The following is a 16,353-nucleotide window of genomic DNA, read 5'->3' on the forward strand; positions in this document are numbered from 1 at the left end:
TTTTAGCAGACTTAATATACTCAAAATTCTTATGATCAGTCCAGACGATAAAAGGTAACCCTGACCCTTCTAGCCAATGACGCCACTCCTCCAACGCTAACTTGACTGTCAACAACTCTCTGTTACCAATGTCATAGTTATGTTCAGCAGGTGATAAATGGTGGGAAAAACACACACAAGGATGCACCTACCCCCACCTCTAATGCATCGACCTCCACCACGAACTGAAGTGTAGAATCAGGGGCGACAAGAATGGGAGCCGAAACGAAGCAACTCTTTAGGTTGGTAAATACAGCCTCGGCTGTATCGGACCACCTGAACGTTGTTCTGGGGGAGGTCAAGGCGGTCACAGAACACAGAATCTACCACAGCCTTAACCTTGTTAGGATCCATACACACTCCCGACTCTATACGAGTAGCGATGATGTACCCTAGGAAAGGAACAGACTGTGCATGAAAAACGAATTTCTCCGCCTTAACAAAAAGCCCATTCTCTTGACCCAACCTCTGAAGCACTCGCCGGATATGTTGAACATGCTCCTGGAGAGATGAAGAAAAAATCAATGTCATCCAGGTAAACATATATGAATAGATCAACCATGTCTCTCAACACATCATTGATGAGTGCCTGGAAAACCACGTTTGACAGATCCGTTGCCTTCTCCCAAAGCACAAAAACAGAGACAGACGGACAAGCAGACACAAGACAGGACTCGTGACAATGTTCACTCCACATTATGCTCCACCAGCGAGGTGTGGCCCAAAACAATGCCACAGGAGAGTCCAAAAGGAGGAATGAGATGGTTTCTGAGTGATTGCCAGAGGTGATAAGTGTGATGGGACCCGTCGTGAGTGAAATGTCAGGGTTAGTGGATCTTGACTTTGCAGCCACCTTTGCCGTGAATGACTACTTTTCCCTACGACTAAGCGTTTGAAGCAGCGGGGGGTTGAGTCGACTGCTCTGCTTTGGGGTTTTGCAGTCCCAAATGCCTTCAACAGCCTCCTGTTCTGTCGAAGGTACAGGCCGTGGGGGAACAGGAGGACGCGGTGCTCTTTTGAGCAGCTGACAGATGTAAAATGCCTCACCTTCTTTTTTCTGAAGGTCACACCTCTATCTAATGTTACTGCAACAGCCAGGACAAACAACCCTCTTGAATCCACAGGAGGGTTGAGAAAATCAAAATCAAAGCGGTCTTCTCCTTAACTTCGAGTATGCCTTGGTCCTCCATCACATCAGCATCGCCTCAGTCCTCTGGCAGTCTGGTTTCTCTTCATACGATCATCGACGGCAGGCATTGCCTAGCCCTAGGCCTTCCGTGCCAGCCATCGGCTGCCGTCTCTTGGCTCTGGGTCTGCGCCTTTAGACGGATAGCATCATCGCCGCCAGCGTCTCGTCATCCGCTGTCACCATTTCTTCGCCGCCTTCCATCACCATCCCTTCACCATCTCCTGTTTCCATCCCTGCACCATTTCCACGCCCTCATCCTAAGCCTCCTCCTCACTAAGTCACAAGGTCAATCCATCTTTAAATGACTCACTGAGGGATAATTCAAATAATAATTAGTGTTTGTTTAATTAGGAGCTGAGATATGCAATGTTGCAAAAACACTTTTCAAAAGTTAAATGATTTCTGTAAATCCAGTGGTTAATTACCACCGGATTAGTGGCTGGTAAACTAGACTTTCTAAATGTATAGCTGCTTTTTTTTTTTTTTTTTTTTAAAAAGGAACATTGAAAACATGAAAAAGAAGAATTAGTGGGAATGAATAAATTACAAATGATTTAGTCTACTGCCATTGCATAAATAATATATAATCATGTAATCAATAAAAAAGTAACTGAAGTCTGATACATGTATTTTAAAAGTAATATAACTTAATTTTAGTAATCTGATTACGTAATCCATTAATCAGATGTGGAGTTAGAGGTAAATAAGGTAGCCTATAAAGTAGGGCAGGCTATTGCCCCAGGGACAAGCTGTTGTAAAAAAAAAAAAAAAATCAGAGAATGTATATTGATGCCTTTCCAGTAAGAAGAGAAAAGCTGGTTATTATAAAATAGCCTATTGAAAAATGTAATAGCAACATTTGCGCATAGGTCTACATGTCAGGACATGGATGTGGTCTCTGCCCGCTCAACACTGCACAGCCACTGCACAACATCCACCATGGTAACAGTGTCTGGCAAAAACAACAACAACAACAACAACAAATCATCTTGCCATATGCAAAAAGGAACCTAAATGAGAGTGAATCTAAATGCATTTTCTGTTTTTTTTTTTTCTTATGAGGCCTATTCGATTTTTTATGACTGATTATGTAGCATAAAATAAAGCATAAAAAGTAGCAAGTAGTCTTAATTCAGTCTAAATTTGCCACCCTTATTTATGAACAGTACAATGAATGAGATTCAATAACAATTATTACAGACATCAATAAGCTACATTTTTAAAAGGTAACTTAGACTATTAAGCGTGCATAAGCCTTGACATTTAGGTTGTTATTTTATAAGTTTGTTGAAGTCGTTTCACAGCCAAGCCACTAAGTGGCGATATACAGAATATGAAACGGAAGATACATTATCTGTTACCGCCCACCAGCGGGTGGGATGTGCAATGACACGCAGCAGCCTCAATAATGGTCTCTACATAAACAAACATCAACCTGGGGATGGACAAAGTTTCCTAGATAACCATTTGATCACAACCTTAGATCACCATCCAACAATATTGTATTACTGTTTTTTTTTACACATTCAATTCGCGCTTAAAGAAGGTTATTTAGCTCTAGCCAACGGGATTCTGTCAACTTTTCCTGCTGTAACGTTAACTTACACATTGTCCAAACTGGATTTACAGTCGAGCTAACCTGACAGGCCAAAGGCAAGTATTACTCTGAAATAATAGGATATTTTACAGCTGTCAACTGCTCAGATCGTGAATGTTCAAAATGTTGGCAGCTTGTTGTTAATTCGACTTTTCGCAAAAGTGTTGAAAGATAAGGTTTTGTTCAGTGTGTTATGTGTTAGTTTAGCTCATACATTACGTACATGCCATCTGTATTCATTATTTTACGATGGTAACAACTACTTTAACAATGAGAGTTTAGCTGAAATGTTGATGTAACGGTAACGTTAGTTTTTTTTGTAAATAATTAGTAAATAAAATAATCTATTTGTAAATGATTAAATCTAATAGTAATTAATCTAAAACATTAACAATCTTTGTCGTTTGTAATTATAGGTTTAAAGTATGTTTAGGCTCATATTTTTCATAAGACGTTCTATTGTATTTAATTGTATTTTACATGCTTAAGGTAAATTATGGATAGGGTTAATATGCATGAATCATGAACTTCATATAGCCAACGTGCAAATGCTATTATTGCTTTATTTTAGTCTTCCAGTGGATTTCCTGATATTAAATTCAACGGCATCTGCAACATCCATCCTGTAAATGGGGAACAGTGCGCTCAAAGCTCATTTGGAAACATCTCAGAAGACTGGAGTCTTTCAGCTGACCGGAAAGGGTTTGACAGAGGTACTAATAGGCTTGTCGTAATAATCACATTCCCCACTTAGCAGTGACATCCTCATGGATTATTGACAGCTCATGTGTCTTTGTTTATATAGTTCCCAGAAGAGCTGCAAAGACTCACCGCCAACCTGCGGACAGTTGATCTGTCCAATAACAAAATCGAGGTGCTTCCAGCGTTCATAGGAGGCTTCCTGCAGCTCAAGAGTCTTACCATAAGCAGCAATAAACTGAGTAAGTGTTGACAGATATCTACATTAAGATAAACTTAACATTCTATTTTTTAAGTTCTTTGCAACTGTTATAATTAAGTAGGTTTAATTTGCTTCTGTCCTTCTGGACATAAATTACATCTGTTGACTTTTGAATAGGCTTGTATAGTGGTAACCCACTACCCCATAACCCATTTTTGGGTTGCAGCTGGAGAGGCTGCTTAGTACTCACACTTTACAATTACATGGCACACTTATCCTACAAGCAGTCTAAATGTAAAATAACATGTAAAATGCACTGTGTTCACTGTAGAAAGTAAATACAGGTTCATCTTTGTTAATGCTGTATTTTTATGACATTAATGTCGACGACAGCAGGAATATTAGGCTGCTGTCACTTTAAGAATGAATCCTCAGACCAAATATACTGACAAACATCCGGTTACTTTCTCAACTGTTCACTTATGATGTAAATGAGAGAATACTTGCAGAGAAAGGTATTTTACATAATTTTGTGTGTATGTGTCCATTCAACCGTAATTAAACACGAAATTACGCCAAAATGTTGGTACTCAAAAGCGCATGAAACACATTATTGAAAAAAATCCTGTTTTCTATTATACAAACCTTTAAGCACTCCATTAATGTGTGATTTTTATTGCGTACAGCCAGTCTACCAAATGATATTGGGAAACTCAAGAAGCTGGAGACTCTTATTTTAAATGGGAACCAGTTGAATCAGCTTCCTGCGTCAGTGGGTCAACTGAAGTCCTTGCGCACCCTGAACCTCTCTGGTAATCACTTCAAGGAGTTTCCCAGTGGACTCGGCACCCTTCGCCAGCTTGATGTTCTGGACCTGTCCAAGAATAAGATCCACGTGGTTCCTGCAGAGGTGGCCGAACTGCAAGCCATTGAAATCAACCTCAATCAGAACCAGGCGAGTTTTTAGTTCATTGCGTCCAGGAAATGTCATGTCATCATATGGGGTGTCAGGGTGACTTTTTTTTTGTCGTGTTTGTTCCATTTCAGATTTCAACCCTGTCTCCAGAGGTGTCTCGGACTCCCAGGCTGAAGGTCTTACGGCTGGAGGAGAACTGCCTGGAGCTCGCCTCTATCCCCATCTCCATCCTCACAGAGTCCCAGGTGTCCCTGCTGTCTCTGGAGGGCAACCTGTTCGAAGCGAAAGATATACGTGATCTGGAAGGATATGATAAAGTACGTTTGTGTCAGTTTAGGCTACTCTTATATTAGATTAGACACACAGATTATAGCCTATATAGTCATACTACAAACTAACTATTATGGATTTTCTCCTTCGTGTCAATCCATCGCAACTTTGAGGGGATCAAACGAAACATGATTTGTGTTTCTGCTCTAATAGCGATAGTGGGCATTACCACACAGCAAACTCTAATAACATTTCATATACTGTTTACTTTCTATGTTTAACAGTTCTATCTAATAATGCAGTAGACAGGACTGTTAAACAGATTGTAAACTAAAGAAGACAGAGAATGGGTGCTGTGTGCTCAGGCTCTAGCGTTCTCAGTGCCATCACAATAAATGTCTGCCGCACCGTCAAAATAAAGGCGCAAAACAAGCGCAGCTTACATCACTTGAGAGCCAACTGGCGGTGTGAATGGTGGCTAGTTCCTGTAACTAATTTCCTATAACTACCCAGTGCTAGAGGGCCTATAGTGGAAAAAAGGTTGTTTAGATGAAATTTTGTCTTTTATAAGTAAGCATAATGGAAAAAAAAAAAAAAACTTTTGTTTTTAGGTTATATTCCAGGTCCAATGTTAACTGTCTGCTTATTTTTGTGTGTCTCATCCTCTATACAGTAAATATCACGTTTTCTTCCAAGATGGAAAATACCACAGATTAAGTTTGAATGTAAAACAAACCTGGTCTAAGTATTTATTTTTGAAACAAAGTCAAATCCCACACAATCGAACCCCCTCATTCCAGGAAGGTGTAATAGAAAAGTCCAAGAAGAAATCTAGCTAGGAATTTAACAATTTAGTTGATTTTAATTCAGATTTATTCACACTTGACAATACAAATTGCCTCTAAGGTACCTGGGATTAAAAAGACAGAAAAACCCTCAAATGTAATGTTGTTTGAGTTATTAAATCTCAATGCATTTCGGACCCTTTTTTACACCTCTAGTTATAAAATAAGTTAGTTATCCACTTGTGATTGGTTTTCCCAAAACAGATCTTACTTCCAGGCATAAACGGTTACGGTGCCAAGTGGCTATAAAAAAATTGGCAAGAATTTACAAAAAGTTCTCATTTGTTAACATTAGTTTATGCATTAGTTGAACTAACTATGAACAATATATTTTTAAAGCATTAATTAGTCTTTGTAAACATTAGTAAAAATCGAATTGCTTATTGTTAGTTACAAATACACCTTTGGATTTTAAAATGAGTAAATTTACATTGACTAAGATTAATAAATTATGTAGAAGTTTTGATAATTCTTGGTTCATGTTAAATGATATAGTTAAACTTTATTGCAAAATGTTACCAAAACTTGATCCGATCAATTTTTTTTTTATTTGCTTCTTCACTTATGAGTGAAATTTCAATCTTATGATTAAGCTTTTTATATCTACTGTTCAAATTACAGTTTCCAATCATGTTATAAGTAGTGGTTTAATGGAGTGGTACAGGTATAAGGTTAATTTACCGCTGGTTCCTCCGAGAATATCCTATGGGGTTTTATAGTGTTTTCTTTTTATTTATGAGTAAAATAAGGTCTGTGGTAAACATAACTTGACAACGCTGTAGAACAAAGCGTCACCGATTTGCCTGAAAAGCCACCTCATGCAAGCCTAAAAACTTTTTGTGATTTAGGAGTTCTTGCAAAATTGACATGTTTCCATTGGGCATATTTTCAATTCGCAATTTCAATTTGCGCAATTTAAAGGATAAACTGCTTAAACTGATTAGTCTTAGTGCGATTATGAAATCGTATATGCTGAATTGAATATTAATGACTTGCTTTTATCTTTCCCTTGCTCAGTACATGGAACGTTTCACTGCAACCAAGAAGAAATTTGCGTGATGCGTCCTGCTCCTGTTATCTGCGCTGGGATTTAGCGTGGAGAGGCTCCAGCTTTGACCACACATGAAAATGGCTAGACGGGAATGGAAAAAAAGTCAGGAAGGCTCAGAGACCACAGGCCTGCTGCTCAACACCGTTACAGTACAGAGAGCACATGTATGAATCACTCTTTCTTTTGCAAAGATTCGATAAACTGAGATATAGTGCTGATTCTGCTTTATGAGGACATTTACAATACACTGGAGAGTGGTTTATTTTATTTTTGAGCGCACTAATGCCACGTCATGTTTTAATTAACGTATTGTACGTCCTGGACTCCTTTGCAATGCATTTATTGATCCATTTATTTGAATGCTTTAGAGTTAGAAAGTAGCCTATTTCTAACAATTAAATCCACTTTATTATTTGATTACACGCGTTTATTTAAGCTTTATTGTAAACCGTTGTGTAAAAGTATTTCGATTGAACTGTGATCTCGAAACGTCCGTTAAAGAATATTTGTGATATTTATGAAGTTTTTCAAACGTCAAAGGCTGCATATTAGTCTTAATGAAACGAATGCCAGTGGATATTTATATTTTTGTTAATACAACACAATGCTCAGTTTGAATTTGCTTTTACACGTTTAATTTTCTTAAAAGTGCAGAACCTGAAAAGCATTTTGGTGAAGGATTATCTATTTTAATGCCATTTTGAGACTGCAAATCTAACTCTTTTTGTGTCCACGTGTTAATCTATTACTTGCACACTTTAAACCCTGTTTAACTAAATATATGCACATTAATGGTAATGTGTTCATTTCAAACATCTAAATATGTAATTTCACAATCGGAATGATAACAAAAGCAGTCAGTAGCTTATATTTTCATGTCATCTCAATGTACGGTTTCCTAAATATTGTTACGCTACTGCATTTAGCCGCAGAATAAAGCTCGCATTCTATTAAAATTACAATGCCATGCAATTGCAAAGCAAATTACACCTGAATGTCCTCCTCAGGATTAATAAAGTACATCTATCTACCTGTACAGTATTTATACTTGTGATTAATTACTGACACACCAAGACTACCAACTTGCAGTTGTGTATAGTGTATGTATAAATACTCAACATATAAATACTGTTTTGAGACTAGTAATGTTACTTAATCAGTCCATTTGAAAAGCAGACAACAGTCGAAGAAAAGAAGCGCTTCTTTCAAATAATTCAAAAAATTTTAACGAATGTCTACAGACATTAAACATTAATATAGGGTTAACACAATGAGTTGTATTAGCAACACTTTCAATACTACTTCCAACAGATATGCGTTAGTTTTTAATTCATTTTATAAAAGTGAAAAGCTTAAATTGCTTCCCAGCCACTAGACTGGAATATGTAAATAACTTTTAATGTACCTTCTGACCACACGCACTGCAGAAATGTTACGTTCTCAATCTGTTTTAGTGGAATTGTCTTACAGTTCTTAAATCAAAATACATTTACCTATATATACTTAATATGATGTCTTGTTTTCTGTGAAATTGTTGGGAGTTTGTGATTAAAATAAGAACAAATATCTGCCAATGTGCTCAGAAAAATCTATTTAATTCAAAGGGAATTTTCATAACTCATTGACAGATATTTGTTCTTGTTTTAAGTATAAATTCACTTAATTCTGTTACATTTTTTAAGACTTCATTTTACATTTGCCTTTTTATGAATGGCTTTAAGAATGTAAGACTTTCTGCACTGATTTAAGACCCGCAGTAACACTTTGACCTTTTCACACTTTTACTTTTCAAATATTATAAAAAAAAAAAAATAAGCATAGTTAGGGCCCAAGCCCTGAAAGGGCGAAGGCCCTATTGTTTTCCTTAGGATTATTCTTTTCTATTATTAGGGCCCAAGCCCTGAAAGGGCGAAGGCCCTATTGTTTTCCTTAGGATTATTCTTTTCTATTATTATTATTATTATTTTTCTTACGACTATTCGGGCACTTTTGGGGCCCTTAACGTGCTCGAAAACTCTTGAAACTTTGCACACGGGTCAGAACCCGCGGCCATCAGAGCCGGGCTGAAGATGGTACCCGGGCGTGGCAGGGGGGCTCGTCAGCGCCCCCTGGAATGGGGTCCGAACACTTGGTCCATAACTCAAACACGCTTGCATGTAATAATATGAAACTCGGTACGCATGTTGATCTCATCGTTTCATCTATACCTCGCGCTTTTACTTTTTACCCCAGCCCAACAGGAAGTCGGCTATTGAGGTTTGTTTGTAAAACGCTCGCAATGTTATTTGAAATACTCCTCCTAGAGCTTTGATCCAAATTCGACGATACTCGGTCAGCGTAAAGTGAAGACATTGAGGATGAAAGCTTGTGTGGGGATTTTTGATATCTCGAACGGTTTGGCCGTGGCGAGGAAACGAAATCATGGCGAGAAACGTGAAACAGGAAGTTTGTTATAACTTCAGCATACATTAACTGATCTTGATGAAACTTCAGCAGTATGTTCGCTGTAAGAGGACGATCACATGGATGTGACTATTGTGAGTCAAAGTTATAGCGCCACCAACTGGCAGCAGGAAGTGTGTCACTTTCAAAATGCTTTGATATCACCCTTTTATTTTTACCTGATTTGCTTCAAACTTCATATGTATAATGTAAACATACGGCAGATGTAGACCTGTGAATGGATTCTTGATATCTTTGAAACTGTTGCCGTGGCGACGCATCAAACTTTACCCTTCTTTTAGGATGCTTTTAGGATGCTTTTGAGACCCTTAGCATGCTTCAAAATGCATGAAACTCGACAGACACATCACATTTATTAGCCAGTAGACACGTGCAATGTTTCAGAAACGGGCGTGGTGAGGGCTCAGTAGCGCCACCTTTTGACAAAAGTAGGGTTGTTAGTTTTATCTACAGTTACAAAAATCGGTATGTATATTGTACTCCTCGAGCCGGACAACTTTCTAATTGACACTCATTAGCTAGGACCCACAGAAAGTCAGATATGTTTGTTTGAATGTGGTCTTGCTTAATCTGAGCCTACATCTCTGTCTTTGCCTGTCTGTGTATGTGTGTGTGTTTGTAGGGGGAGGGGTCTTAACCATTTCACTCCTGTGTGTATGGCCTGCATAAAAAATAAATGCCTTAAGCCTGGTATTTTTTTTAATAAGTTTTTTATTTTTTATAAGTAAAGGCATATAACCAGTTTAATTGTAGTGCATTAATAGTTTTATAGGTTTATTAATTAAATTAACTTGGTCCATAAACTTGATCTGAAAATTTGGTCCATAAATCAAACACACTTGCATGTAATAATATGACTTGAGTGTTAATCACATCATGTTTTCAGTTTGAATATAAAATATATAAATTATGTAAAAAAAATAAAGTTGATCCAGCTGGAGCGCAGGCTGAGAATAGCGCTGTCATGACTGGATCACGAGATCATCAGTCATGCCCTCTCATACCTTACGCGCACACCACGCCCACTTACATCAGATCACATCAACATGTCAGCCGGAGGGATAACGAGGGTCGTCGTCGCTTTTGGATTCAAGAATTTCTTACAACAAGATGGCAAAAGAACAGCGCTTTGCAAGACATGCAACGTTAAGATCGCGGACAGTCAGATGACAACCTCCAATTTCGTCGGTCATTTGAAGAGCCATTCTGCCCACTGTGCCCAGTAAGTGCTTGTCAATTTGTTAATGTTATCTGGTTAGCTCGTTCGTAGTTAGCTAGCTAATGTAAGTTAAAGGAGAACTCCGGCGCAAAATTACACATTGTTACCTAGTCAACCGTTATCTGAGATTTGTTTTCATGACTGCCGAATGTAAATAGTTTTATCTATAAAAACAGTTTAGCCTATAAGTGACGTCCGACATTCTGCATATTGTGTTATTTTGTTAAGCCCCACTAAAGGCATAAAAAACTGTAAAGCACAATCAAGTTTTCACACTATATTCCAAGACTTCTAAAGTCATTCAATAGCTTAATGTGTGGTAAAATTAATATTTTAGTCTCTAAGTTAAAGTTAACGGAAAGTCATCTCGCCTCAGTCATTCTCCATGCATCAGCATTAGCGCGTCGCGTTCGGTTGCGACAGTAACACGACGACACTCTCTTCAAGATCAATGTTCCCAATATTATACTTTATTTGTAGATAAGGCATAAAGGTCTATGATTTGCATAAAATGACTATCTTGCTGGAGTGGAGTTTATTGCCCTTTAGAATACACTAAGCATTAGCGCTGCACGATTAATTATATCGCAGTCGTAATAGCGATCTCAAACCTATGCAATTATATAACGCAAAATGCCGCGATTTTATATGAAATAAACAAAGTAGGGCTATTAGCGCAGCATCTCTTCTTTTTTGTCATCCTTTGACTAGTGTTACAAGATCCCCCTCTTATTGGTTCAAATGCCTTTTCGCATTTTGCACGACAAGAAGTGAAAAGCTGCCTGTGAGTGCCCTAGATTAGAATAGATGAGACTCGCATAATGCGCATGCACTGACCGTGTGCCAGCCCAGAATAAACAGTTCTCTTTCGAGCTTGAACGAACAATAGCACACACAATTATGCCAAAATGTGATTTTGTCTAGTATCTTCATAACATAAGAAAAGTCTATGGATGAAAAGAGTTGTGCTATGAGGCGCGTGTGAGATCCGCGTCTCGGCAACGGGTGCTCTTAAAGGGCCAGCAGCGAATAAAGCGTTCTTTCAGTAAAGTTAAAAGAACAAAGGGAAATTAGAAAATTACTCACTGATCTTGAGTAAAGAACTTTTGTAGCTTTAATAAGGATTATTATATATATAATTTATGATTCAGGCAGCGCAGACTGTTTGATAACTTTATTCAATTTCTGTACCTGTTAAGACAGGAAGGGCACAGGTAAATATGTTTTTTATTATGGGTTTATGTGGGGATTGTTTGAAGTTCACTTAATTTAAAAGCTGTTATATATTTTTTTTAAGCGTAATAATTTTTTAAAAAGTTGATGGCTTTCAATTGATGGAATCACTGTAATGTTGGTTTGGTTGATGGTTTATTGATCATTATAGGTGTTATCAATCATTTATTGTTGTTGTTGTTTTTAGTTTGAGTTGAGAAATAAACATTAATCTGTGTGTGCATTTTACTTTAGAACCAAGCAAGTTGGACTCATGAAACCATTTTATTATATCGGAGTCGCAAATCGCAATTGCAATATTGGCTCAATAATGGCAATATGACATTTTCCCAAATCGTGCAGCCCTACTAAGCATAGATTATAGATACCATCCCTTCGCTATGTTCTTTTCAATGTGAAGCGTTGCGTGCTGTGACTTGGTGTTGCTTCAAGTGCATCATTCTGCACACGGGATGCGCATGATTGCTTATAATACTTTGGGGAGACAAGGGGGCGTGGCCTAAGGGAATAGCACTCGTGATGTTAAGTGATGTTACCCCGCCATCGCTGATACAACCTTTAGCAGTCATGTTTTTGCTTCTTGAGAGAGAGAGAAAGTGTGTGTGTGTGTGTGTGTGTGAGCAATGGCGGTTCTAGGCGGGGGCCTGGGGGGGCCAGTGCCCCTGCGACAACAAGCTTGGACCCCCTTGTGGCCCCCTAAATGTGGAGTCAGTGTGAAATATTTTTTTATAGTGTGTCACGCATTGAGCATGACAGTCACTCGTTTCAGTCTTTTGTCTCACACTCCCGTCACACATTGTATTTCTCATGCGGAAAAACTATTAATAATATATTTAATATACGCAATTTCTCTGGCCGCGCCGCTCTCACGTGAGAATCAAGCGCGTCTCGCCTGGAGTTCAGCAGTCGACCCTGCTACGCATCAGCCAATCAAAAAAAGAGAAGTGCTACTACATTGGTTGTTAGTTTTATCTACAGTTACAAAAATCGGTATATACATTGTACTCCTCAAGCCGTACAACTTTCTAATACATAGTCATTAGCTCGGACCAAGAGGAAGTCAGATATTTTGGTCTGAATATGGTGAGCCTCTCTCTGAGCCTACGTCCCTGTATGGCAAGCCCTTTTAACATTTAAAAGCTAAGTTTGCCTGTCCGGAATTAACATTGTAGATATCAACAACGTCTTTCTGTCTAGTCGTTACACTTTGGATAGTTTGTATTATCATTTAAGATATCTGTAACATAATTGTGACTAGTCGAAATGACAGAGTATGGCAAGCCGCTTTAACATTTAATCATGAAAGGGCCAAAGCCTTCGGCACCGCCACCCGGGTGCCTTTAGGTAACTAAAGGAACCGGGGTTGCGGTGCCTCCGGCTTGGGCCCGCCATCGCTGCTCGCAGCTATATTTATTATTATTATTATTATTATTATTTTTCTTACGACTATTCGGGCACTTTTGGGGCCCTTAACATGCTCGAAAACTCTTGAAACTTTGCACACGGGTCAGAACCCGCGGCCGTCAGAGCCGGGCTGAAGATGGTACCCGGGCGTGGCAGGGGGGCTCGTCAGCGCCCCCTGGAATGGGGTCCGAACACTTGGTCCATAACTCAAACACGCTTGCATGTAATAATATGAAACTCGGTACGCATGTTGATCTCATCGTTTCATCTATACCTCGCGCTTTTATTTTTTACCCCAGCCCAACAGGAAGTCGGCTATTGAGGTTTGTTTGTAAAACGCTCGCAATGTTATTTGAAATACTCCTCCTAGAGCTTTGATCCAAATTCGACGATACTCGGTCAGCGTAAAGTGAAGACATTGAGGATGAAAGCTTGTGTGGGGATTTTTGATATCTCGAACGGTTTGGCCGTGGCGAGGAAACGAAATCATGGCGAGAAACGTGAAACAGGAAGTTTGTTATAACTTCAGCATACATTAACTGATCTTGATGAATCTTCAGCAGTATGTTCGCTGTAAGAGGACGATCACATGGATGTGACTATTGTGAGTCAAAGTTATAGCGCCACCAACTGGCAGCAGGAAGTGTGTCACTTTCAAAATGCTTTGATATCACCCTTTTATTTTTACCCGATTTGCTTCAAACTTCATATGTATAATGTAAACATACGGCAGATGTAGACCTGTGAATGGATTCTTGATATCTTTGAAACTGTTGCCGTGGCGACGCATCAAACTTTACCCTTCTTTTAGGATGCTTTTAGGATGCTTTTGAGACCCTTAGCATGCTTCAAAATGCATGAAACTCAACAGACACATCACATTTATTAGCCAGTAGACACGTGCAATGTTTCAGAAACGGGCGTGGTGAGGGCTCAGTAGCGCCACCTTTTGACAAAAGTAGGGTTGTTAGTTTTATCTACAGTTACAAAAATCGGTATGTATATTGTACTCCTCGAGCCGGACAACTTTCTAATTGACACTCATTAGCTAGGACCCACAGAAAGTCAGATATGTTTGTTTGAATGTGGTCTTGCTTAATCTGAGCCTACATCTCTGTCTTTGCCTGTCTGTGTATGTGTGTGTGTTTGTAGGGGGAGGGGTCTTAACCATTTCACTCCTGTGTGTATGGCCTGCATAAAAAATAAATGCCTTAAGCCTGGTATTTTTTTAAATAAGTTTTTTATTTTTTATAAGTAAAGGCATATAACCAGTTTAATTGTAGTGCATTAATAGTTTTATATAATTAGTTTATTAATTAAATTAACTTGGTCCATAAACTTGATCTGAAAATTTGGTCCATAAATCAAACACACTTGCATGTAATAATATGACTTGAGTGTTAATCACATCATGTTTTCAGTTTGAATATAAAATATATAAATTATGTAAAAAAAATAAAGTTGATCCAGCTGGAGCGCAGGCTGAGAATAGCGCTGTCATGACTGGATCACGAGATCATCAGTCATGCCCTCTCATACCTTACGCGCACACCACGCCCACTTACATCAGATCACATCAACATGTCAGCCGGAGGGATAACGAGGGTCGTCGTCGCTTTTGGATTCAAGAATTTCTTACAACAAGATGGCAAAAGAACAGCGCTTTGCAAGACATGCAACGTTAAGATCGCGGACAGTCAGATGACAACCTCCAATTTCGTCCGTCATTTGAAGAGCCATTCTGCCCACTGTGCCCAGTAAGTGCTTGTCAATTTGTTAATGTTATCTGGTTAGCTCGTTCGTAGTTAGCTAGCTAATGTAAGTTAAAGGAGAACTCCGGCGCAAAATTACACATTGTTACCTAGTCAACCGTTATCTGAGATTTGTTTTCATGACTGCCGAATGTAAATAGTTTTATCTATAAAAACAGTTTAGCCTATAAGTGACGTCCGACATTCTGCATATTGTGTTATTTTGTTAAGCCCCACTAAAGGCATAAAAAACTGTAAAGCACAATCAAGTTTTCACACTATATTCCAAGACTTCTAAAGTCATTCAATAGCTTAATGTGTGGTAAAATTAATATTTTAGTCTCTAAGTTAAAGTTAACGGAAAGTCATCTCGCCTCAGTCATTCTCCATGCATCAGCATTAGCGCGTCACGTTCGGTTGCGACAGTAACACGACGACACTCTCTTCAAGATCAATGTTCCCAATATTATACTTTATTTGTAGATAAGGCATAAAGGTCTATGATTTGCATAAAATGACTATCTTGCTGGAGTGGAGTTTATTGCCCTTTAGAATACACTAAGCATTAGTGCTGCACGATTAATTATATCGCAGTCGTAATAGCGATCTCAAACCTATGCAATTATATAACGCAAAATGCCGCGATTTTATATGAAATAAACAAAGTAGGGCTATTAGCGCAGCATCTCTTCTTTTTTGTCATCCTTTGACTAGTGTTACAAGATCCCCCTCTTATTGGTTCAAATGCCTTTTCGCATTTTGCACGACAAGAAGTGAAAAGCTGCCTGTGAGTGCCCTAGATTAGAATAGATGAGACTCGCATAATGCGCATGCACTGACCGTGTGCCAGCCCAGAATAAACAGTTCTCTTTCGAGCTTGAACGAACAATAGCACACACAATTATGCCAAAATGTGATTTTGTCTAGTATCTTCATAACATAAGAAAAGTCTATGGATGAAAAGAGTTGTGCTATGAGGCGCGTGTGAGATCCGCGTCTCGGCAACGGGTGCTCTTAAAGGGCCAGCAGCGAATAAAGCGTTCTTTCAGTAAAGTTAAAAGAACAAAGGGAAATTAGAAAATTACTCACTGATCTTGAGTAAAGAACTTTTGTAGCTTTAATAAGGATTATTATATATATAATTTATGATTCAGGCAGCGCAGACTGTTTGATAACTTTATTCAATTTCTGTACCTGTTAAGACAGGAAGGGCACAGGTAAATATGTTTTTTATTATGGGTTTATGTGGGGATTGTTTGAAGTTCACTTAATTTAAAAGCTGTTATATATTTTTTTTAAGCGTAATAATTTTTTAAAAAGTTGATGGCTTTCAATTGATGGAATCACTGTAATGTTGGTTTGGTTGATGGTTTATTGATCATTATAGGTGTTATCAATCATTTATTGTTGTTGTTGTTTTTAGTTTGAGTTGAGAAATAAACATTAATCTGTGTGTGCATTTTACTTTAGAACCA

At 38.4% G+C, this 16,353-nt stretch overlaps 1 protein-coding gene across 1 annotated transcript; it reads left to right on the plus strand.

Annotated features, from left to right (window-relative positions):
- Window positions 1–2,610: 2,610 nt before the first annotated feature.
- On the plus strand, window positions 2,611–6,952 carry lrrc57 (leucine rich repeat containing 57). The gene is made up of 6 exons (XM_039673041.2): window positions 2,611–2,881; window positions 3,397–3,538; window positions 3,631–3,766; window positions 4,413–4,681; window positions 4,774–4,959; window positions 6,775–6,952. The coding sequence occupies exons 2-6, from the start codon at window positions 3,455–3,457 to the stop codon at window positions 6,814–6,816; spliced, it is 717 nt and encodes a 238-aa protein (XP_039528975.1). The 5' UTR covers window positions 2,611–2,881; window positions 3,397–3,454; the 3' UTR covers window positions 6,817–6,952.
- The last annotated feature ends 9,401 nt before the right edge of the window (window positions 6,953–16,353 follow it).

This window comes from Pimephales promelas, chromosome 15 (genome assembly GCF_988280905.1).
Source record: "Pimephales promelas chromosome 15, fPimPro1.hap1.1, whole genome shotgun sequence".
Taxonomy (NCBI): Eukaryota; Metazoa; Chordata; class Actinopteri; order Cypriniformes; family Leuciscidae; genus Pimephales; species Pimephales promelas.

What these genes read in the sequence shown, in the direction of transcription:
- lrrc57 (XM_039673041.2), top strand. Translation starts at nt 3,455, where the DNA reads ATGGGGAACAGTGCGCTCAAAGCTCATTTGGAAACATCTCAGAAGACT. An exon ending in CCGGAAAGGGTTTGACAGAG is followed by an intron (nt 3,539 to 3,630) that starts GTACTAATAGGC and finishes TTGTTTATATAG; the next exon opens with TTCCCAGAAGAGCTGCAAAG. An exon ending in ATCTGGAAGGATATGATAAA is followed by an intron (nt 4,960 to 6,774) that starts GTACGTTTGTGT and finishes TCCCTTGCTCAG; the next exon opens with TACATGGAACGTTTCACTGC.